General features: G+C 33.1%; 1 protein-coding gene across 1 annotated transcript; it reads right to left on the bottom strand.

The window, feature by feature from the left end:
* Positions 1 to 21,979: 21,979 nt before the first annotated feature.
* On the bottom strand, positions 21,980 to 22,621 carry LOC114758275 (agamous-like MADS-box protein AGL82). Its single transcript, XM_028947306.1, has one exon. The coding sequence runs from the start codon at positions 22,619 to 22,621 to the stop codon at positions 21,980 to 21,982; it is 642 nt and encodes a 213-aa protein (XP_028803139.1).
* Between the last annotated feature and the right edge of the window lie 4,070 nt (positions 22,622 to 26,691).

The raw sequence follows: 26,691 nt of genomic DNA, 5'->3' as shown, positions 1-26,691 counted from the left end.
AAAATAGGTAGAAAATTGGTAAAATAAGGGGAGGTGCTGCCCATTTCGTTTTTGGAGTTAGAGATTGAATTTGGCAAGTGCTTTTGGACAAGAAATTATCAAGCTTTAATTAAGGATTCACTAAGGTATGTTTAAGCTTTGATTTGGTTAAGATTAAAGCTTGTTTTGGTTAGGAAATTGAATTATTTTGGAGGTGTTTGTTGCCATAAATTCAGTTAACATGCTTATGCTTTAGAAAAGGATAGAGACCTTAAATATGATGCAAAACAAGAATGTTTAAGTGGTGTATGGAGTGATTTTTGGAAGAAAATTAACCTAGGTTTCAAGACACATCAATTCGGCCACTACACTATCTTGGGATATGAGTTTGTTTTGATGTGTTTTGATAATTTCAATGAGTTCAAAAGGGAAGTGTTTAAAATCTTAGGAATCAAAAATAGAATTTTTGGAACATAATACCCGCTATTCGGCCAAGCATAAATGAAAGGGAAGGAGTGTGATTTTTATAAATCTGATTAGATATTTGGATTCTACACAAAAAATTGTGTAGGAATAGACCAGGAAATTGGCAGAAACCAAGAGGGAATAATTATGTTAAAAATCAAAGAAAAGGGGGGGATTAAGAAAGTTTAAGGTTAAGTGTTGTATTTAACTTGAATGATTATTAACATGGCTTGGGATTACACTTGAATTGATAGGTTTGAGGAGGAAATTCAAGGAGAGCGTAATTCCCTTAAGGAGGCCAAATTGCATCAAGGATTAAGAGGTAGCATTGAATTATAATTTGATTGTTATCTTGCTTGTTTAATGTGATTATATTGACTGCTTGAGTTGAGAAATTATGTGGTGATAATGGTTTACTTTATGACATTTGATTGTACTTTGACCAAATACATATAAACATGTCGATGTGAAAGTGTTGATGTTTCTCTTTTGGTATGATGCAAAATATGATTTTATGTGACTTGAGGATGTTTTGATGTTTTATAACATGTCACATTATACTTGCTTGATCTATATGATGATTGTAATTCATTCCTACTGAGATTTCAATTAAATCTCACTCCCCTCAATGTATAAACAGTAATAGGAATCCCAGGTGGTGTCACTAAGGGTAAGGAGAAAGGAAAGGGATTCACTTAGAGGAAGAGGGAGTTTATGTTCTTGAAACAGTGTTTTGTAATTATATGTTGTCATGTATGGTTGTAAACCATATTGAATTATTATGTCAATGTTTAAGAATAAGAACATGTGAGTAATTGAATAAAGAATATGTGTGAGTATATTCTCATGGTTGAGAAAAACTAGATGAAAGGAAAAGAAAAAGAAAAGGTAAGAATGATATGAAAAAGGGACAAAAGTTGACTTTTGGGAGCAAAGTTTGACCAATATGATTTTGAGTAATTAGACGAATCTGGATCTAAAATTTGACATGCTTATAGATCTCATTTTTAGCTTTAAAACAAGTAGTAATTTATTAAATTTGGAGTTTTTTACAGAAAGTTATGTTCTTCCAAAGTTGGATGTAAATTCTATAAAATTGAAAAATGACCAAATGAACAATACCACTTTGAACGAAATCGAGGGCTGATGCATGAGATCGGGATATCAATAATTATTTTTCTTTAAAGATCATGTCAAGAGCTTTTAATAGAACTTAGAACCACTTTATTTTGATTTTTTTATAATTAATTATGGATTTTCAAATTTGGCCAAAAATGCTGTGAATAGTGAATAGTAACTTGGAACTAAAGTTGAAATTTTGAAATTTTCTCACACTTAAGACTTATATAATGATTCTGAATGGTTCCAATTGTTATATGATGAGGTACCAAAGGAGGTGTGATACTTTTTGGTATCAGAGCAAAGGGTCTGGCTTATTGTAATATGCTCTGATTATGTGATAAGTTTGTTATAAATTAAAGGTTTTAGGTGTGTTTGATAAATGTCTTGCTAGTAGTGTATTGTGGTACTGTATGGTATGGTATTGCCCTATGTTATTTTGAATTGTGTCGGCACTATATTGCTTGAATTATATTGTTGGCTTGGTTTACTGCACTATTGGGGAAATAACAGAAGTTAGGAAGATGGCATGCTGTGAAAGTAATTGCACATTAGAGGTTGTTGACTAGAGGATGCCTAGAGAACCGTACCCAGAATGGTACCACCCTCTGGTAGGGGATCCTAATGATCCTACTCCCTCACTAGAACACTACTATTATTGAATCCCTAGAGAGACCGAGGATACTCATTCTGGAGTGGGCTCGAATCAAATAATAGAGTTACAGGAGGATGAGGTAGGGTCCTGCACACGGCTAGTGACAGTGTTACAATCGAGATTACGTTTGCAGCTAGTACCCAGATCAAGAACTCATAATGATGAGGTAGGCCCCAGTAGGACATTACCTCCAAGGAAGAGGTCATCATTAATGCCTAAGGAGTTTAACACGATCGATGACCTAATTAAAGAATTTAAGTACCTGGGTAGGTGCATTAAGAGGGATAAGGATCAATATGCCACAGTTTACCTTCACTTCTTCTATCGGGTCAAGCAGTTGTATGCAATAGTTAATAAGGAAGGCCAGACCCTGCATGCAAACACGTGGGGCAAAGCACTACTATCTACTCTTCCAAAAACATGGATCTAGGAGGAATCCATAACATCTATCTGTGACAAAGTAGATGGGTGTACTTTTGAGCAGATGCTGGACATTCTAGAAGACTTTGTTACTGCTACTTTTTCTTTTCCAGGAGGGTTCTAAATAGCTGTATTAACTACATGACTTTTGATTTGACTGGCTATAACTAATGGAATTACATTGCTGTTTGTATATGAACGGGTTATATATAAAAGTAAAGGTTATATAGCAATGTTGTTCCTTATGAAGTTAAGAGAAGATAGCAAGTATAGTAAAGGTAAGATACGAGATATAAGGGGGAGAATAGAATTGGCCCCCTATCGACCCAATTCAAGTGATAATAAACCAACTAGAGGAACAACGATAGACAATACAAGAGTTATGAATAACCCAACTCACGGAGAGCAAAGAAAGGATGTTGCAATAGCAGTAATGATAACAGCAGCTAGAGTACAGTTACACTTACTTGAGCAAGGAGCGGCCGGGATAGCCAACATGTCCAGTCCAATTCTAAGAATTTATAGTAGAATAGGCAAGGCCTACCAGGGAAGGGGATAAGTTGCAATAGTGGATTACGTACTTTAGTAAGCATAATCCACTAGTGTTTAAGGGTAAACTGGATCTGTGAATGGATGGAGACTAGACTACCTTGCTAGAGGAAATCTTTAGAATAATGGATTACTCTGTTGAGACCAAGGTGCAGACGGCAATCTATAAGTTAAGGAAAGAAATGGATAGGTGGTATAAGAACTCGAAAAATAGTCAGCTAAATTGCTGAGACCCCAGTTACTTGGAAATCTTTTAAGGGATGATTATTCTAGAAGTATTCCCTTAAGATCAATATGGGGTAAGAAGGAAACTAAACTCCTCACTATAAGTAAGCAAATGATGAACGGTGGTTTATTGAGAAGATAATTAGGGGCATAAGACTAGAACTTAGGAGAAGGTAGCCTTAAGTTGAATTGGAAATTCAATAAAACGGTGAAACCTTGCCAAATCACCGAGAGTAGTTAAGAGTTGTTATGATCATATCAGGACAACGTTGAGGGTTGATAAACCTTAGGCAAAGACGATGACCGAGGGAGCTTTCAGCTTTAGTGAGAGCTGAAAAGGGCATGCATCAAGGAGAACTGAACATTGTGAGACAGGCCTAGATTTATGAAAATTATGGGAGAAGTTATGGAGACTGATGATACATAATGGATCAGAAGTTATACCTTCATTTTAGAAAACTCTAACACTTTATGAGGGAGTTTTGCCCTGGGGGCAGATGGAAGCTAGTGAGTTGCCCAAGGTGACTTGAGATAAAAATTCATACGAATAATTATACGGGGTGTAATATTTGATTCGAGCACTAGCTGTTGATTTATATCGTATGGGTATGATTGGCAAATGGACTTTAGTGAGAAATATTATTATGTGATTTTTACTAACACTAGAGCGATGACCTCTAGTGTGTTTAAAGTATAATGTCCGGTGTATTTATTATTGTGGTATTTCTAATCTGCTGTGCATACCACCTTATGATATTGATTTGAAAACTGGCCTGAATTGATTTTCATTTCACAGTGTTCTCCTTAACTACACAAATTTGAAACTTAAACTTTCCCCTCCCAAGGAACTTGTCTCCTACCTAGAGGTAAGATTGAATTTCAATAGTGAGACCTGGATAGAGAAATAATTAAGAAAGCATTGTTAAAGGTACATGATAACTCTCGGTGTAGGCAAAGGTAGTAGTGGAGATAGAGGAAATGCTATTGATAAGGGAACATTTGGAGAAGTTCCCAAGAGAGATTAATGAACTTCCACTAGAACAAGAAATAGGAAGCATAGCGGAAGTAGTACCAAAAACGGGTTCAATTTAAATGCTACTTATTGTATGACCCTGATGAGACAGCTGAGGATTTAGCAATTCTAGTAGAGGTAAGGGTCTATACCTTAGAACAAAAGTGGAGTAACAGCCCAATTCTCGTATGATCGATATAACCTCAAGAGAGATAAGGTAAAAGATAAATTATTTAAGGTTTGTAAATCCCTAAACAGTGGTTGAAATCTCTAAAGGATAGTAAGCCAAGAGGGATAGATGTTTAATGAGATTGAATTGAAAATTTATGATAAGTTAGCTGCCGAGCTAGCCACAACACAGCAAGGTGATTGAATATCCGCTGGATGATGTGATCAGAATATAATGATCCATACCTGACCATAAAAATAATTGGTTAGAAGGTAAAGAAGGTTAGACAGAGTAGATTCGGGCAAGATTCTTCTTGAGGATAAAGTTAAACGAGAATAGATAAGTATATAATGGTTAATGGGTGCATTGGGAACTAATATGTAATGAAGAACAAATAAGGCTTTAATGGTGCCTAAAGCCTGAGGCTGCTCGGACATCAAGAATGTTAGGGACTATGTTCCTTAGTGTCCCTAAACAATTATGAGTATGCAACCATAGCATCCAGAATAGTGTGAAAACCAAGAGACGAAGTTCCCAATGAGGAATGCCACTATCTATGAAACTATATAATAAAGAGGCTCCCTTCTAATAAGGGATATGGAATTGATGAGTGTATCCTGACAGAGATTGAACACAAGAAAGGTTTGGGCCACGAAGTACCTCACCAAAAGTGAATATGATCCTCCGTCAACAAAATCATATTGCTCTTGCAAGAGTAAGACATTCTTGGCAGGAATTACAATGAATAGCCGAATGAAGTTGATAGTGATATATCCTCCATCAGTGGTTTTGGCAATGATGATAGTAGGACACAGTTGAGGCAGGGAGCTAAGTGAATCTTACCCTGAGGAGAGTGGAACTGGTCAATAGTAATGGGAAAGGCATTAGAAGAAAAATACATATAATTCTTCAAACTTAACAGGACACTGTACTATGGTAATGAGTAAAGAGAATGTAATAGTAGAAGCCCTGTCCTGATGTTATTGAGAGTTGAGAATGTGATAATCAATGGTTGCACTGGGAATTGGTTTATAGAGAGAAATAAGTAAGTTCCTGATAGTGCCTAGACATATGATAACATTTGGGACTAGTGAGACCTTTATGTCCCTAAGGCATCAATAAGAAGTACAACCATAGCACTCAGGCCAGTAAGAAATGTAAGAGATGAGATTTGTATGAATGGATGCCACTGCCATGATGATCAAATGAGTCAAATTGAGAGTCTCTCCTAATAGGGGTTTGATATGTAAGGATGTGCCGAATGGAGATTAAGTTACCAGCAAGTCTTGGCTATAAGATGTTTCTCAAATTAGGAGGTGGTTCTCTGATAAAGAGTTGATGTTGCTCTACTGAGGGAGAGCTATTCTCTATAGAAAAGGAGAGGCTCATGGAGTTAAGCTCACCCCAATAAGAGCGAAGCTAGCTAAAGGTGATGAAAGGATAGAATACCTGAGGAGATGGCAAAGATGATTTTACAAGGCCTCTCCCTATAAGATGAGAAAGAAAATTGTAAGACACGGCAGACTAGCATGGACATGATGATAGGCCCAGAAGGCCATGGATATGAGACAATAGCCTAGAAAATTTACAAGGGTGTAATGAAAGGAAGATGGCCTAAGGTAGCTAAAAGTTAAGAAAAAGGGAAAGACGAGAAAGATAAATGACTCTAGAGTTGACAGAAAGATTTGAATAAGACCTAAGAAGGCAATACCGGTATCTGTGATCAGTCTTGGGGAATGATTGGTTAAGTCACCAACTAAAGGTAGGCGACTTATTCTTTAACTCAGTTATAGGTCTAAATGCTCCTAAAGAGTGGATCATGGCTCGAGCAAAATGGGAAAGAATTCAGGGTCATAGTAGATCCTGAAGAGGCTTATAGGAGAGCAGGGTAGCTCTTAAGGTTACAGTAGACCAAGCTTAAAGGAAGGTTATTGAGCCATAAGGGTAGTATCTCTTTGGAGCGGGAGAATGAGATGACCAGGGATAAGTCCAAGATGGGAAAACCTCCTCAAGTTGGTTGCTCAGTACAGAGAGAGTACCCTTGACTTTTTCACAGACACTATTATTAAATAGGTCGAGCTTAATCCTATTCTAGTCAACTAAAGTAAGTGAAGAAATTAAGAATTAAGGGAACCATAGGCTATAAGTGTTGAAGGGTACGCATTCAAGAGAGCTATATGTGAAATAAGAATGAAAAAGAAAGAAAATTGGCCCTTAAAGTAAAGAAGGAAAAGGTAGAGTATGCCAAAAAGACTTGATAAATGCAGTGTTAAAAGAACTTAAAATGCCATGGTATAGTAAAATGCCATGAAGATGGGTACACTGTCATGACATTATTATGAGAGAATGGGCCTAAAGTATAGGAAGAATGTGAGCAGTGATGACAAAATACGTGGAAGTAAAGGCTATGCTCATATAAATAACAGAAGCTTAAGAAAGAGAGAACTATGTGAGTATGAAATCCAGGATTGAAACCTTGCAAAGAGGTGTAATGAGAAGTTGAAGAGGCCAAATGGAGTATAAGCAGGGATATTCTCCCCAGTTAACCTCTCATCAAAGATAAGAATAGAGGTTTGACTCGGAAATTTCGAGGAGGAAATTTATTTACAAGGGGAGGAAATGTCACATCTCGCCGAATTTAGTATTGACGAGAGGGATGGAAAATTTTGGTTGAGAGACAATGTAAAAACTAGATGGGGAGATGAAACAACATTTGATGTGAAACTCCAACAAGATCCTGACAAGCATTTGCAAACTTATCGTTTAGGAAGGATAAAATGGAAAAAAAATTTCTAAAAATTCTAAAATTTTTTCTCAAAATAGAAAATTAGTGAATTAGAGGTTTGGAACCTTGATGGAGGCCCTAAAGGTGAAATTTATGGAAAAGGGAATTTTTATAGAATTTCCTAAATATAGTGGTTTTTCGAGAAAACAGTAAAAAAATTGAGGGAAAATAATTATTTTAAATAGTTAGAGGCCTCAATAATTCTGGAAAAAATATGAAAAAATAACCTAAATATTTTTTTGAATTTATAAAATTGGTTTTAGGCCCTGGAAGCCCTGGAATGAATTTTATAGAATTTATTTTTTTGAAGTTACACTAATAGAGGCCTAATCGGTGAAAATTCAAAATAAATACCTAGAGATGCCAAAAAATTATGAAAATTTTATGATCATGTTCTTATACTAAAAGGTGAATTATCATGGAGAGAAATAAATTTTTGAAGGTCTAGAAAAATTACGGAATGTTACAAGTGAATAGTAACAAAAAAAGTTTCGGAATAGTTTGGGATTGTAACTTGGTTTATGGGCCATCTTTTTAGGCCAGCCCAAACCATTTTTGGGCTCCACATTAGGCTTGAATTAAGCCCAATTTTGTGAATAATCTGGACCCTTCATTAAATATTAATAAAATTTAATTTTTGCATAAATATCAGTAGGAAAGTTCTGGAAACAGGACACTTGGCACGATGTGAGAATTTGAGACTTGGATAGCAGCCACATGGCCACTTTTGCTGGCTAAATTTCAGCCATTGAACAAGGAGAGATGCCAAATTTATTTCTCTATAAATACCCCCTCAAAATACTCAAAAATAGGTAGAAAATTGGTAAAACAAGGGGAGGTACTGCCCATTTCATTTTTTGAGCTGGAGACTGAATTTGACAAGTGCTTTTGGACAAGAAATTATCAAACATTAATCAAGGATTCACTAAGGTATGTTTGAGCTTTGATTTGGTTAATATTAAAGCTTGTTTTGGTTAGGAAATTGAATAATTTTAGAGGTTTTTGTTGCCATAAATTCGGTTAACATGCTTATGCTTCAGGGTGTTAGTGCAGTCTCACCCAAGAGGGGGATGAATTGGGTGAATTATAAAAATCTTACGTATTAAAACAGTAAGCTAAATAGAAATAGAGAGCGTGAGTTAGAGTGATTTCATTGTAGAGAGTGGACACAGAATTTATACTAGTTCGGTCTCAACCACTTGATCTACGTCCAATCCTCAAAACACCTCTAAGTATTTCACTACGCTCCAAGATTAATCGGGCTCTTGGTGCCACGGTACAACAATTGATTCTCTCAATCACTCTCCCTTACTATCCGTAAGATTACAAACCCACTCAAGAGTCCACACTTTTGAGTTTCACTCAAAAAGTAGTTGAAGATGATAGATAAAGCTCTCTCACAGAGTAAATAAATGAGAATCATTGAGCTCAGTATTATTAAGAACAGAGTATTGAATGCAACAGTAAATTATTAGCAGAAAGTAGCTCGTGTATTCAATTCTTACATTCAATGCTTCTTCACGCCTTTTATAGTTGAGGAAGGTTAGTAACTGTTAGACGGAAGAGCTTCTAGCCGTTAAGAGTTTGGTTGCATGTTTTCCCAGTTGCAATGATTCTCGCCATTAATGCTTCTGACATGGTAGGTTACAGACTACTAAGCAATCGTTGGATAACTGTTGAACTTTTCTCTGTAATCTTTAACAATACTTTAATCAAATAAGTTTTCCTTGCAGAGTAAGACTCAAGAACACAACTGAACAAATGAATATTGATTTATTGAAAAATGGAATCAATCAGTAGTTGACAGTATTGAACACTAAATATGCATCCTTGATTGAAGTCACGATCGATGACTGATTGATCGATCAAGTTATCAATCATTCAAAGTGAGAACTTTTAAAACTGGTAACTACATTATCGATTAAGAGATGGATTAATCATTGATCGATCAAGTGATCAAAAAGTGAAAAGAATGACTTCAGAAAAACATGTAAAGAACAGTCTCAAGATCACTTTATATTTTGAGACCCTTAAAATAGAGAATTAAGATAATCAAGAAGGCCGAGAAAAGCTCGAAGAGAAATAATCAACGTATTTTGATAGTTACTATAACTAGTTGAAATAAGTTAATGATCGATCAAGTGATCGATTAAGGATTGATCGATCAGGTGATCAATAAAACAATATCTGAAAGATTTAATTCATAAAAACCAAGAAAGAATTTGATCAATCACGTTATGTGAAAAAGAAGGTTTCAAAAGATTGGATGATCGATCATTTTATCGATCAAGTGATCGAAAAATAACTTATCACAATAAAACAGTAGGATAATGATAATCAATCATTTGATCGATAAAGTACTGATCGATCAAGTGATTGATAAAAGGCTTTGACAGTAATCTTGAACAAAGCGATAAATAGGTAAGTTATGAAGCAAAAACAGAACAAGTTATTGAAAAACCATTGATCGATAATGTGATCGATAAATGGTGATTAAGACAAAACATAAAGTGAGTAGAGGGCTTTATCATTTATCTGTCTTTTCATCGATGACTTAATTATTGATCATGTGATCGATAAATATTTACTAGACTTGTCCCATTATCTGACAGCTATTCGATTATTAGGTTATTGATCAATTGATCGATAATTTTCTACAGACTTTTATACATAACTGAGTTAACAATAATCGATCAATTGATTGATCAACACATTATCTATCAAGTTATCGATCAATGTTTTTGCTTCGTTACTTGTTTGTACAGAAATATTATCTATCAAGTTATCGATAATCCCTTGATCGATCAAGTAATCGATCAACACAGATTCCTTAATTTGTTATCATCAAAACCATAATTCTAACATAGGGAAGGATAGAGACCTTAAATATGATGTGGAATAAGCATGTTTAAGCGGTGTGTGGAATGATTTTTGGAAGAAAATCAACTTAGGTTTCAAGACACATCAATGCAGCCACTATGCTATCTTGGGGTAGGAGTTTGTTATGTTTTAAAAGGTATTTTTGTGTAGGGAAGCACTAAATGGAAGTGTTTAAAATCATTGGAATCAAAAGTAGAAGTTTTAGAGCATAATACCCGCTATTCGGCCAAGCTTAAATGAAAGGGAAGGAGTATGATTTTTATAAATTAGATGTTTGGATTCTACACAAAAGATTGTGTAGGAATAAACTAAGAGATTAATGAAAACTAAGAGAGAACAATTATGTTAAAAATCAAAGAAAAGGGGGGAATTAAGAAAGTTTAAGGTTAAGTGTTGTATTTAAGTTGAATGATTGTTAACATGGCTTAGAATTACACTTGAATTGATAGGTTTGAGGAGGAAATTCAAGGAGAGCGTAATTCCCTTAAGGAGGCCAAATTGCATCAAGGATTAAGAGGTAGCATTGAATTATAATTTGATTGTTATCTTGCTTGTTTAATGTGATTATGTTGACTGCTTGAGTTGAGAAATTATGTGGTGATAATGGTTTACTTTATGACATTTGATTGTACTTTGACCAAATACATATAAACATGTCGATGTGAAAGTGTTGATGTTTCTCTTTTGGTATGATGCAAAATATGATTTTATGTGACTTGAGGATGTTTTGATGTTTTATAACATGTCACATTATACTTGCTTGATCTATATGATGATTGTAATTCATTCCTACTGAGATTTCAATTAAATCTCACTCCCCTCAATGTATAAACAGTAATAGGAATCCCAGGTGGTGTCACTAAGGGTAAGGAGAAAGGAAAGGGATTCACTTAGAGGAAGAGGGAGTTTATGTTATTGAAACAATGTTTTGTAATTATATGTTGTCATGTATGGTTGTAAACCATATTGAATTATTATGTCAATGTTTAAGAATAAGTGCATGTGAGTAATTGACCAAAGAATATGTGTGAGTACATGTCTCATGGTTGAGAAAAACTAGGTGAAAGGAAAAGAAAAAGAAAAGGTAAGAATGATATGAAAAAGGGATAAAAGTTGACTTTTTAGGAGTAAAGTTTGACTAACGTGATTTTGAGTAATTGTATGAATCTGGATCTGAAATTTGACATGCTTAGATCTCATTTTTAGCTTTAAAACAAGTGGTAATTCATTAAGTTTGGAGTTTTGTACAGAAAGTTATGCCCTTCCAAAGTTGAGCATAAATCCTGAAAAATTGAAAAATAATCAAATGAGCGATACCACTTTAAAAGAAATCGGGGGTTTGATGCATGAGATCTGGATGCTGATAATTGTTTTTCCTTTGAAGAGCATATCAAGAGCTTTCCATAGAACTTGGAACCACTTTGTTTTGATTTTTCTACAATTAGTTATGAATTTTCAAAGTTGGCCAAAAATACTGTGAATAGCGAATAGTAGCTCGGAACCAAAGTTGAAATTTGGAAATTTTCTCACACTTAAGACTTATATAATGGTTCCGTATGGTTCCAATTGTTATATAATGGGATAGTAAAGGAGGTGTGAAAAATTATGTATGAAAACAGATTATGTATGCAATTCTATGTTGGATATGCTTTGGCAATATATTATGAGGAATGGTATAATGGCTTGATTGATTGCTCTCTTTACATGACAAATGATGTGCATATAAAATGTTGCATAATGATGTTATTTTCATGATAACATAGCACACTTTTACATAGCATGATTATTATGATTCATTGCTACTAAGATTTCTATGAAATCTCATTCTTTTATGTTTAACATTCACTAACTAGGAGTTGAATCAAGCAAGGACAAGGGAAAGGAGATCATTTTGGGAGATAATTAAGTTTAATGCCTCTTGGAACAATGCTTGTAATTATTATGAATTGTTTTGAAATTATGTGATCATAAGATTAATGTGTTAATGACTAAAGTTGATATGCATGTGATTATATCATCAAGAAATCATGTTTTGACATAGGTTATGTGATTGGAATGGTTATATGAATTGAAAATAGAAAAACAACAAAGAATGGCAATAAAAGGGGATAAAAGTTGACTTTTTAAGGGTAAAGTTTAACCAATGAAAGTTTGTGCAATTAGGCAATTTTTGAGCTGAAATTTGGCAGGCTCATAAATCATATTTTTAGCTTTAAAAAACAGGAATTTCATTAAATTTGGAGTTTCGTACAAAAAGTTATGTCATTCCAAAGTTAGGCATAAATTCTGAAAAATTGATAAATGAAAATATGAACAGTACCACTTTACATGAAATCTGGGATTGACTGGTAAAGTTTGGATACCAATGAGTATTTTTCCCTTAAATATCACATTAAGAGCTTTGAGTAGAACTTGGAATCACACTATTTCAATTTTTCTAGGATTAATTACGAATTTTCAAATTTTGGCCTTTATTAATGTTATAATGAATAGTACCCAAATTTATGAAATTTTAAAGTTTCAAATTTTCCAATTTAATGCCATAAGAAATGATTCAAAATAGTTCCAATTGAGATAAAATATGATTTAAAAGTAAGGCGTAACACTACTTCTTCTATATAAAAAAGAGATATGATTTTTTGCATGCTTTCTTTTTCCCTCCTCCATCCACTTTTTAGCATGTTTCTTCATCGCATTTATGTCATTTTGATTCTGATTAGTGGCTATCTCCTTTTAATTAATCATTCTCTATTCCCTTTTCATCATTCTATATATAAAGATGATTTCTATAATCAATATCAGTATAAATATACACGCATCATTATCTTTTTTTTGGTATACATTCTTGTCCATTTTATATATTGTGAAGGTGAAACTATGGCTAACTAAACAATTGGAGGAGGTGAAAAAAATAACCCTTAGCTATTGAGAATAAGCCTTCAATAACTAGGGTTGGAAAAAGAAAAGCCATGAAATAAAGATCAAAAGTTTGGGAACACTTTACCAAATTTGTGAATGATGCGGGTAAAATTAGAGGTAAGTGCAATTATTGTGGAAGTAATATTAAATGTGATCCAAAAATGAATGGAACCACTGTACTTAACAACCACATGAATATCTGTAAATTGAGGTGCCCTCCTGAACAACTTGCACAATCTCATATAAATTTTAATGTAGAGGATGATAAAATGGGTCTTGTTAGTTGGAAATTTGATTAAGAAGCAATTAGAAAAGCCTTGGCATGTATGCTAACCACTAATGAATTGTCCTTCAAGTTTGTTGAGGGGGATGGCTTTAAGCAATTATGCAATCTTTTCAACCTAAATTTAAAATTCCATTTAGATGGATTATGGCTTAGGATTGTTTTGGAATTTATATTGATGAAAAAGTCAAATTTAAAGACTACTTGGGTGGTAATACCGACACTTGGACCTTTATTCAAAGAATAAATTATGTGTGTTATTGCACATTTTATAGATGACACATGGACTTTGGAAAAAAGAATCTTGAATTTCCTTCCTATTTCCAGCCATAAAGGGAGAGATATTGGAATGGAAATTGAAAAATGTTTACTTGAATGGGGAATTGAAAGAGTATTGACAATTACAGTGGACAATGTTGGTTCTAATGATTTGGCATGTGAATATTTGGAAGAAAAAATTATAAACCGAGGCTATTCCATTCTAAAATGTCAATTTTTGAATATGAGTGTGTTGCACACATAATCAATTTAATTGTTACTGATGGGCTGAGAGAAATAGAGTGTTCAGTAAAAAAGTTAGGGAGGCTGCTCGCTTTATTAGGTAGTTACCTATTAGAATGAGAAAGTTTAAAGAGAGTCATGAGGATGAAAAGATTCAAAGTAAAAAAATGTGATGCTTAGATGTTTCTATTAGGTGGAGCTCTACTTATTTAATGTTGGACACCGTCCAAAAATTTGAGGCTACCTTTAAAAGAAATAAGCATAAAGATCCGTATTTTTGATTTGATCTTCAAGTTGGAGAAGGGGTGCCTGAAGTTGAAGATTAGAAGAATGTTAGGAGGTAAACCATTATGTTGGGTTATTTTTATGATCTTACTTTATGTATTTCGAGGTCTCTATTGTGACATCTAATTGTTTTTTTTCTATGAAATTTATAAGATGTATCGCATCTTGGATGAGTGGAGAAAAAGTTATGTCATAGGGTTAGCAAACATAGCAAGTAAAATGAAAGAGAAGTATGATAAGTATTGGGGAGATCCTATGAATATGAACAAACTTCTTTATGTTGTTGCTATTTTTTATCCCCGATATAAGTTAGATTGGGTGCAATTTGCTTTGTCCAAAATATCTGCAAGTGCTATTGGTGAAAAATCGGGGATGCATATTAAAGAAGTTTTAATTTCTCGACATAATGAACATAGTCAAGGTGTTTCTCCCTTGGCACAACCTGAAAGGGAATCGATGCGTGACACACAAGTAGATTTTGATGATGATAATGACCCTACTTTAAAAGTTAGAAAATTGCTTGATATTGAAGAGCAATTATTCATGGATGAGCATCTTGGTAGGAAAACTAGTAGAACAGGGGTTGATAGATATTTGAATGAAGAAACTGAGCTTAGAAAAGATGATTTTGATATTTTAGAATGGTGAAAGTTAAATAGTTCTAGATTCCCTATTCTTTGTCTAGTAGTAAGAGATATCTTGGCTATACCAATTTCTACTGTTGCCTCAAAATCTACGTTCAGTACTGGTGGACGAGTTCTAGATTTATTTAGGAGCTTTTTAACTCCTATAGTTGTGTAATCTCTGATTTGTGCTCAAGATTGGCTGAGGTTGTCACTGTAATATCTCGTAGAAGAAGGAAATGATAATATATAAAGGATAAGACATGGTAATATTGTACTAATACTTCATAAATCATGTATTGGTAAGAATAATACTACATCTATTTTGATATGTGAAGTTAAGTTTGATCTTGTTTTACTTGCTAGAATTGCAAAAAATTTTATTGGAGGCAACGGTTGATATCTTGTAGATGCAATTTATAGCAAATTGCAAGAATTGCAAGTAATTTTTTTATCATCTTTATATCACTACAGATTAAGATTTTTTTAATTGACTTTTTTTTGTAATTATAGGTGGCATTCAGGGAGCAAGGTAGAAATTATCAAGTTTTTTGAACTTCTATTATATTTTTGTTGGATCAAGCAATATTAAATAGAGCTATTTAGTTTATATTTTGATCAATGGATTGATTGTATCATACTTCACTTTCACTTTCCAACATTTGAAGCTAGTTGATGCTTGTGGATACATTTTATATTCTCATATATGCAAGTTGTTTGTTAATTTATCAAACTTCTATAGTATCTTTTTATTTAAAAAAAGATATTCTCCTCTTGATATAACTGCTACTGCTTTTTTTTAAGAGCTATCTTGTGGCGTTGTCTTTTTTGTAGTAGAGTTATTACCCTCCTCATTGTAATAATTTTCTTTACTTTTAGTTCAAACTTCTTTTTATGCCCAAAATAATATGAAATACTACGTAGAATTTTTTTGGGTTTGAATTTTTGCATTAGACAGGTTTGCAACAAGAAGGCTCAATAAAAGGGCCCAATAACTGAATAATACCAAATAACCAAACTGAAACAATTTGGTTTGTTTGGTTCGATTATTTAATGTGTTTTAGTTTCAATTCGATCTTAAAAATGCATGATATTCGATTTTAACCAAAAATCGCACTGAAAACCGAATGCTCACCTCTAGTCTCTGATTTATGCATATTGAGATGGTGTATGACTAATTTCCAATATACTAGGAGTCTGGACATATGGACTAAAGAATTTCTTGAATTGTAGCCCATGAGGATTAATATGTAAGTGGTTGGTTTTAAAAAATGAATAAAATCCAAAAAGTATGTCTTTATCAGGAAGATAGCTTTTAAGAACTCTGATTCATACTATACATCTAGGAAAGAATTAGATACCAATTCTTTTTTTTGGAAATAAGTTCTATCTCAAAAGACTTTCCATCTGCAGTAGTGAATGGCTAATGAAAAGGAGCCCATAGTTCTTTGGAAGAACATGAGGCCTGATGATAGTTGCACAAGAGCCTGTATCTATATGTTCAATAGCATGTATAGGTTTGTCATGCTTTTCAGGAAGAATTTTTGCTTTGACATTGGGTCTTGGTTTATTGTTAATTTGAGATGCCCCTAAAGATCCTAATGATCCAAGATTTGGTCATAAGATTAATGGAAAAGATGATCTTGAGATGGTAATCACTAGCATCATCAGAACAATATTCTTATTGAATAAAAAATGGGCGATATATATTGGGTATTTTCATCTTGTTTAGATTGCTCTTCAAGAATAGATTCTATATCTTCTTCAATGATAAGGAGTGCATTCTTGAAGGATTCAAGCATCTTGACTTCTCTTTTTCTTTTCTTTGGGCAGGACTTGGCAAAGTGACCTGGCTAATTAATAGATTTCTCCTAGAGAGAGTTGTGATACTTCTCTTTAATTAGAGTGAAGCAATCATATGATGGAGTTCTAGCTAGAGTTCTTCAGGTAAAGAGACAATGAAAACACGCCTAAGTTGGGGTTTTTCATGTCCTCTTCAAAGTTAATATTTTTCAGACATTCATGAGAAATGTCTCTGTAGATCTCTCTTATCAAGAGAACAACATTTCATCTCAAAGTATTCCTGGTAATTTCTCCTTAGGATAACATTGAAGTCACCTAAGAATTCTCTATATATAGCTCTAAGAAATAATCCAGGACTTTCTTATCGGAAGAGTTGCATTTGTGTATAGGGATTCATCTAAGTAAACAATTCTCTCAAAGACCTAGTCATGCGGAAGACAAATTCTGCAATAACTTGTTTAAGATTAATTTCTAGTCTTGTCATTTGAAGATCTAGCCATGCTCCAAATTCATGTAAATGATCTCACTACTTATAAGGAGCAAGATCACTAAAGGTAAACCAAGGACCAACGATTGTTCTACTATTATGCTGATTTTGTTGAGTATTTTCTCCTTGGGTTTCATCATCATCTCTAAAGAAGGAATCTTCAACAATAGGATTAGTACAAGACGATTCAGTTGTTTCTCTTAGTTGGTCAACCATAACTATTTTGGATCTGGTTGATTATTTTCTCCTTAGGCTTCATCATTGCCTCCTAAGAAGTGGTCTTCAACAATAGGATTAGTACGAGACAATTTATCTGTTTCTCTTAGTTAGTCAACCATAGCTATTTTGGATAGGTCAGCAAAGCATGGACTTTCTTGAGGTAAGAAATTGAATGATGGGTAATCTAGATAGGTAATCAGCAAGTGTGTTGTGATATCCCTTGATGTATTTTGCTGTGAATTTATAGCAGGAGAACCAATGTTTTCACCTAAGCAGTTGTGAATCTGGATTTATAAGGTACTTCCAACATGTTTCACATAAACTAAGAAAAACTTTAAACTCCATTAACTCTTTGTTAAAATATAGTAACTTTTCAACTTCATTCCTATTTAATATATGCACCTTTAACAAAAATAATTATCTACACTACAATAAATAAAGGGCAATATAGTACATTATGGTAAAAATCTAATGAAATGACTTCTAAATAAGACAAAAAAAATCTTCTTTTTGTGCCCTATTAATAGGACCAAAGGAGTAAATGTAATACCTTAACTTTAAATCCTTTTTAATATCAAATAGAAGCAAATGCAACTATTTATTAAGCTTTTAAGTTGGTGAATTTCAGATTTCAAAACCTCTCTTCTCAGGTTACTATTCACATAACCCTAAAATTTGACTAATTTTCAAAAATCATAACTAATTCTAGAAACATCAAAATAAACTGGTTTCAAGTTCTATTTGAAGCTTTCAAAGAGATCTTTAAGGAAAAAATATTTTCAGGTTATGATTCCCTCTCACGCATTCTTAGTTTTCACACAAATATGCATTGTTCATTTGGTTATTTTTTTCATTTTTTTCAAAATTTATGCCTAACGTTGGGAAGGTATAACTTTTTGCAAAAAAACTCCAAATTTAATAAATTATCACTCATTTTAAAGCTAAAAGTGAGATGTATTATACTGTTAAGTTTCAGGTTTCAACTCATTAATTTGCTCAAAATTTCACAGGTTAAAGTTTAGGCACAGATTGGTCAATCTTCAACCATTCAATCCCAATTCTTGCACCATGGCATTTTATCATCTCAAAACCATTATCTATCATATTAATTAACTTAGAATCATACTTTAACCAAGTTGTACAGTACATATTTGTCAAGGAGTCAACCATTCATAATTACACATTATACAAAACAAAGTTCCAAAATACTAAACATATCCAAGATCTGCAAATTTATGCCATCTCCTTGCCCTTTCCATTGGAGCTTCCATCTCCTAAATGATTGTAATTCAAATATAATTGGGTGAGATTTCAAAGAATCCCAATAGCAAGGAACATGAATTAAAGAATTAAAATGTAAGGTAAATTTATGTTATATGCAAGTATTAACCAAACCATAAACATATCATCAATATGCTATGGAAAAGGAGCATAAAACATACCATTTAACAACTCAACTAAAAATATTTGTCAATGCAGCAATACAAGGAGTTAACTATAGTTCCACATAAATAACTCAACCACATTATGGCACATACACATAACATAAACAACCAAATAATTCAATACTAACATTGAAAGTTCTTGCTACCTCTTGCTAGCCTCAATTTCTTGCTTTCCTTCTCTTGCTCTTGAACTCCTTTTTGTCCTATGCCAAAGCCTATTAATCAAACAACGCAATAGCATTGCATTTAACTTCAACAATCTTCATTAACACTTTAACCTAAAACCCTAACCCTTTAACCTTGATTTTAGGGTTTTAGTATCATCGTTTTTAATTTAAGTTTCACATGCTTTTTCTATATGATTTTTCATGTAGAATCTAAATATGAACTTAGATTTACCAAAATCCAATCCCTCCTACCATTTCTTCTCTTGGCCAAATAGGATACTTATGTTCAAAAATTTCATTTTCAATTTTAATGCTTCCAAACACATACTCTTCATATATTCCTACACAATTTCACCTCCTAAACTCATTGAAGGAATCAAATAAACAAAAATCAAACCGTAGTACCAAGAACCCTAGTTGGCCAAATATACTCCCTTGGATTCACAAGTTAGAATTTTTTCCAAAACAAAGTTTAAACATCATAATGCAAGCATTTTCTATTTTCTAATCCATAAACAACCTTCAAATCATCTATAACTCAACATATATCAAATTGGACAGCACCAAACCCTAATTAATTTATGCTTCAAACTCCATCAAAACTACAATTTAAACGATCAAACTACTAGATAACTTAAACCAGAAGAGAAATCCAAGCTTTTACCTTGATTTGACACTTGATTTGGCCTAAGGTTGGTTTGATCTTCTTCTCCTCTTCTTTCTCCCTTGAAGGCCGAAATTCTCTCCTTCCCTTTCTCTCTTAGTTGGCCAAAAATGTCTCATAGAAGAGGGAGGGGTCATATTTATAGAAACACCAAAATTTACACCTTAATAGCTCTCTTATTTACTATGTAGTTTAACCTTTAACGCATGGCAAGATTTTGATCCATCTTCCTCCATGATTTACCCACATAATCCCTCTTATGTGTCCCTTAATTAAATGCAAGGGGCTAACTCATAAGGACACCTAATCTAACGCATGCAAGAATTGCCATTTTTTATTCAATGATTTATTCTTCCAAGTTTACTCTTCAACAATTTGTAATATTTCACTTAGGTCCTTCGCCTCTCTATTTGGAGCCAATTTTACCTAAAAATTAGGGAGAAATTTTGTCTCACCAAGCTTATACTCATTATACTATATAATCTCCCGTTATCAGTTGAAATTTTCTTGGATCATGTTAAATCCACTACTTTCAAACTTTATTTCTTTGCACAATAGCTTCCTTTTGATGAGGATAGATTTTCTAAATTTTCTCAAAATTTATTTCAACCTTTAACTCTTTAAATTAAAATTTTCTGGAAATCAGCCTTCAACCAATAGAAATTAAGTTTTAAATATTTTTAAAGCTATCATTTGCACCTCTTGCTGCCAAAAAAGACAATTTTAAAATTCATAATAATTCCCCAAGGAATTTTTCTAAATTTTTCATGAATTATCAAGGTCTCTAAGTATTTTAAATAATTCAATTTGGCAAAATTTTTCTTAATTAGCCAAAATTCCAAGAAAATACCAGAAATTTCAAAATAATTTATTTTTATTCTATCTTTACCCTTCAGGCCTCAAATATTATTTCCTGCCCTTTATTCTACTTTTCATGATTTTCTAAAAAATTTTGGGGATTCTAGGTGTACCTTCTTACTCTGATTAATATTGACTGGGTATTTTAAAAATGACAATCCAATCCTAGATCTGATCTCAATTCAAAAGTTATTCTATCTAAATTTTCACTACACTACTTGGCCCTTAATAATTCTAATTTCCTTGTTTTCCTAATAAAAATTAACAGGGTAGGACAGTAAACAACTAGAAAGATTAATATGTTTGATGGATTAAAAACATATTAAAGTGAAAAATGGCTAAAGTAACCCGTTAAACGTAAAGATCAACGTGTTAAAATTAAGTCTAAACAAAATCATTTCGGAATGTTTTCTAAGTTTTATAAAACCGATGCAAATACTTGTTAACTTCCTTTCTCAAAATTTTAGAAAATTAATGTTTCAAGCTTAAATGCATAGCTCTCTCTCTCTCTCTCTCTACTCTAATACATGAGAATTAAGATACTAAAGCATAAAGAAAATAAAGACTTAAAGGCTCTAGTCTTCTTATATCTCTCCACTTTGATTGTTTTGTCATCAGATATTCATTAAATCCTACAAAACAATATTCCTTTCTAATTTTATTATCATTAAAACAATGGAATTGAACAACGAAAATATGGAAAAAGAAAATGGATGGAAAATAGTTGGTGCGTGTTTGGGAGAGAGGTGAGTTCAAGCCGTGAAAAATGGAGTCTTGTTAAATGCTTAGGGAAGAGCTTTATTTCATTTGTTGTTCTGCCTGATAAATACTCAAATTATAGTGAGAAAAACTTAACATAACGAGATTAAATGAAAGGAAAGAGAAAGCATGGATCAAGCCATCACGTACCATAAAAATCAGATTTATTATCCAAATAAATGATATCCACCACTAAAAAATAAAACAGCTAATTAGCAATAGACTTTTTGATTAGTTATGAAATTAGTGATACATTAGTGACGAAAACAGAATTTATTGATGGAATTTTTTGTCTCTAATTTCCTTTTTTTTTTGGTAGTGTATGTCATTTTCACTTCAATGTTAGGGTTTTGGTTCTTGCATTAGAAATTCTTGAAATAATAAAAACCTTCATGAGAAGCTTTCAAAGCAAATCAACACACAAGAGGGGGCAAATTGAATAAATTAACTTGAGGGAGAAACGCCTCCGTACGTACATCTAATTAAGTTTTATAGAACTAAGACCTAGCTATGATCATAGAGTTAAAAGAAATGCTCCTGATGATAAATGTTGTTTGCATGCTCATAATGCGGTATTATCTGAGTCCGAAGCGTATTAGGTATTACTGTGGCAGCCATCTTCAGTTTGAAACTCTAGAGGACGAAGAAGAGGTGGTGGATTCTGCAGACCAGAATATTGCACACTTGTTCCTCCATTGTAGTAGTTCATCACGGAACTTTTTCCCTCATTCTCAAATTGGTTCTTCTTGGCCCACTATTTATCTGCATATGAAGAATATTCTGAGATACAGGAGAATAATAAGGGTAAAAAATTGCAGACTTCATAGTAGGAGGAAACACATTAAAAAGGTTTTGGTTTGTTATTCTGGGGTTATTATTATTCTGATGATGATCTGGTTTCATCATTTTCAACATGTTGATTCTTCTGTCACATTCCTCAATCCTAGCATCGAGCTCAGCCACAAACATTCTCAATTCATCATCTCTTGGTGAATTCAAGTTTTGTTGGTGAGAGGACAAGTTCCTGAGAGTCTCTTTGTCAACTTTTGCTCTCTCAGCTTCAACTTTGTTCCTTCTATCTCTGAAGAAATCTTGCAGATCGTACTTCTTCGGTGGCTGGCGGCTGGCGATCCTGGCCTTGTTGTACTTGTGGATGATTCTGATGACGTCTTGGGGATCTTGAGGCCATGTCTGAGCGGGAACTTGGCCTTCATTATTGTTAGGGCCATAGATTATGATGCAGACTTCAACTCCACAGAGAGTAGAAAGCTCGTAAGCTTTCTTCATTATGCTCTTTTTCCTACCCTCAAACGTTGCCTTGCGAGCTTTCTTATTTTGGATTGGTTCCATGGCTATCCTTTCACGTTTCATTTTCTTCATATAAATATATCAATGATCTGTACACAAACATAAATTATTGTTCATTACTCATCAATCAAAACATGTCCAATAATATGAGTGAACGACACATATAAACACAGAATTTTATTAGGAAAGCCACACCAAGTTGCATATCTCTATTAAAAAAATGACTTTCTGCGGTAATAAGCTAAAAAGTCATCGTTGAAAGTGCAAAAGTCACCAATAAAGATTTGTTGTTGCTGAAAAGTCATCACCTCAGCGATTTTTATTGAAAGTTTACAGCGACGGCAAATTAAACCAAAGTTTCATTTTTGGCAGCGACTTCTCAATTGATCAGAAACTTAACATGAAAAAAAAAAAAATCTGACAAAACAAACATGTTACCAGAATGAACAAAAACAACACTGAGTCATTGATTATTTTCTTTTGATTGGTGCCCAAAGAAAAGTGGGAATAATTCTGTTTATTTTAATCACATATATAACACTACCTATGCATGTATCATTGAAAATTTCAGGTCAGGGAAAATACATGAATTCAAATCGCATATATGGAAGAGCTTTAATTGCTTTTGTTAGAGATATATACCTAAAACAGTACATTGCCATGAAATAGAGAAAAGAAAGTAGAATCAAAGCTCAGAGAAGTAGAGCATACACCTTGTAATTAAATATGCTCAGGAGGGTTGGGTGATCAAATTCAATATTGCAGAACAAGAAGGAAAGTAATGGATCGATTTGAGTAGACTTATTTATATATAGAAGAGTACTCAGTTGCAAAATTACTTGAGAAATAAGTTTTTTTTTTTTTCGCAATTAAGGAAAGTGAATGATCAATGATTGAATATTTTCCTATGATTGAGGGACACTAATTTTCAAATATAGATGATTTGCCGGAAAGCAATTCTGATCGCTATCAATGTTAATTAATAGAATTTCTTAGCCTATAATGTGCCTTGATCAAATGCAGATATTTCTATTCCCATGGCGGTGATGAAGAAAAGATAATGCTTCAATTTGATTCATAGGAAAATTAACTTTCTTTAATTTTAATTTGGTTGCAACTTAATCCATCAATGATTTAAAATATTAGTCACCCGTGACTTGTAGAAAATAAAATTATATATTTCGTTTTAAATGGTTAAAATTAGAAACTAAAATTTTAAATGGTTAAAATTATAGTTAGGAAATGAGTTGCAGTGATTTAAAGTTTAGGAACCAAATTTCAACCGAGTTAAAACCATGTGAGTGGAATTGTACTTGCACATAATATGTCATAAATTAGAAATTTAAGTGTTGAATTACCGACATGAGTTTTGGACATATCATTGTTTGCTTTATTTTTTTAATGAGTTCTGTGTGCAGATCACTTAAATTGTTTATATAAAAAGTAAAATAATTATGAATATTGTATTAGATATATATATATTAATATTTATGATTTTTGTAACATCCTGATTCTTTTTGGGGTTAGAGTGAAATTTGGGCCTTTAAGAAGAATAGGTGCGTAATTAGTAGGTCCAAATGACTAGAAGGGCCAGGGAATGACAGGAAATTAAAGTACTCTTTTTTTCTCTTCAAATATAAAAAATATATAAAAATTAATTTAGTAGATAACGGGAATCACAAATGACTATATAATCAAGAAAAGATAATGCAAAATATACACACACCCAAATATCTAGAAATAAATTAAGAGATATTGAAGTATAAAATATGTATGTATATAATATTTAGAAAAGTCCATATAAAATTTTTGAGATATCTTGACTCTTTTGTTATCATAAAATTCATCTACAAGTTTTTTTTAATAAAATAAAATAAAAATAATAAAAAGATAAGGTAAGATGCGTTAGTTTGAATTTTTAAAAAAAAATTATCTTAGTAAGTTATATATATATATATATATATATATGTTAGTTTGAATTTTAAAAAGTTATATTAGTAACCTAAACCTAGGCTCCAACCTCTGCTTTCATTCAGTATTTTTCTTCTGGAGCTGCCGTCAGGTACCGGAGTCTTCCCTCTTCACTTTCTTTTTTTTTCTCCTCTACAGTGATTGTCCCTTCCTCTGCCTCTTCTCTCTCTTTCTTTGTATTTTTCTCCTCTCCCTCCTCCTTTATACGTAACTTGCTCTCCTCATTATAATTAGCTTTGACGCAGTGAGAGACTATATATATATATATATATTTATTGTTGAGAGGTATTATGTTAAATCTATTTATATATAGACGCTGGTGTGGGACGTGAATCAGAAGGATTAACCTTCCTTACCTTTTTATGTGCTTTCCTCTCGGTTATGTTCTTTTATTCCTAAAGAGCAAAATCCATCTATCACAAATATGACAGTATTTTAATCCTAGTTTCAAAAGGGGAAAAAAAATCTTCCTTGCCAAGTTCCCAAATTTTTCTGTCAAATCTGTATGGTGTGTGTATACTTTATTCATTTATCGTAAAAACAGTACCGTACCTTCATAATGAGACACATATATATAGATATATACATTCGGCTAGCAAAAACAATTGTTTCGTTTATATATATATATATTAATCTTTGCTTCAGAAAATTAATATATTTTTTCTACGTAACTCCACCATTCAAGTAATGGATATAAATTATCATGAAGGAGATTTTTTTTTTCTTTTTTAGTTATCGAAAACAGTGATACCAAGTTAAGTCTAAATGTTTTCATTTTTATTTATATGATAACAAACTTTTCACAACATCTGTTTAGAAAGAAAATGAGAAGTATTGAATTCCAAATATGAGAATTTGACAATATTTACTTAGGTTCCTTAGAGTATCCTCAAGTCTTAGAGTAGCTTTAGAGTGGTTCTGAGTGGTATAGTAATAAATATTGTGTTGTGATTTTGTAGACTGCGATTAAGGATTTTAGAGTGACTTTTGCTAGAGCACCAGGTAACTCTCTTCTTATTTGCCTCACTTATCGAGACTATCAGTGAGCTTTATGAAAATCTCAGAATGAAAACTTAGTTATTGGCTAATATATTGGACTTTTTGCTTTTATGAAACTGCTCGGTGGAACAGTTATTTCTTCAAGATACTGGATGAAAGAAACTAAGTTATTTAGCCTTGATTATCTTAACTGTTTGTTCTATGATTTGTGTGAGATCCATCATGCTGAGAAGCAGTTGTTAAGACTAACTAAATGGTAATTAAGATGGACTGATTAATTGTTATTAAAGGAGGAGGTCGTGATGGAGACATGATATTTGTGACCACGTGGCACGGCCACCACATGGCGCTCAGTGGTTGGCCACTTCCTATGCCGTGGCAGCATCCCCTAGGCTTGCGACACTCTAGTGGTTCATACCCAGGCAGCATCCCTGAGGGCAGCATCCCCTACTAGAGGAACCTATGGCCCCTGTGTGCTCTGCCGACTTTGGCCAGTCCGCATCACACTGGTGGGTAGCAATTAGCCCATGGGTTCACGTCGGCGGGAATAAGGAGGAGATAAGGTTGGAACTAGTAATAAAATAGAATGCAAACTTCCATGTGTTGTATACTTTATTGTCTTGCTATACTTTTAATTGTTATAGTTATAGCTCTATTGTTGTCATAAACACCTTTATGATATGCTTGAACTGTTGATTTAATCACCTGGTTATCTACTTAAATTACGAGTTCCATCTGGTATCTCACGGGTAGTGTTGCTGGGTAAGGTAGATAGGAATTGAGTTACTGAGACGTTTTGTCTCACCCCATTACTTTTATCACTTTTCAAGTGAGAGCAGCAGAGGAGATGCAGCAGGGAAAACATTAGAGGGATGAGGCTACTTTAGGGAGTAGCCAGCCTTCTATAATTGTTATGCTTGATTTACTGTTAATTGCCACCCAGGACAGTTAGAGTAGTTTCCATTCATTTAGTTAATTTGGAAATATTACATTTATTATGATCTTATTGCTGCTGAATTGGACTACACTTGATTAGTACGTTCAGAACCGTTGGATTTGCTTCTTTTTGTTTTGTTTTGTTTATTTGTGGATCCACAAGAAGGTGAACAAGTTCATTTAAATAAGTGGAATTTCTCTTTAAG

The sequence above is a fragment of the Neltuma alba genome, unplaced genomic scaffold, assembly GCF_004799145.2.
Source record: "Neltuma alba isolate B1F8T4 unplaced genomic scaffold, ASM479914v2 tig00010684_pilon, whole genome shotgun sequence".
Classification (NCBI taxonomy): Eukaryota; Viridiplantae; Streptophyta; class Magnoliopsida; order Fabales; family Fabaceae; genus Neltuma; species Neltuma alba.
This window is presented reverse-complemented; position numbering and strand designations above follow the sequence as displayed.

What these genes read in the sequence shown, in the direction of transcription:
- LOC114758275 (XM_028947306.1), bottom strand. Translation starts at nt 22,621, where the DNA reads ATGGAACCAATCCAAAATAAGAAAGCTCGCAAGGCAACGTTTGAGGGT.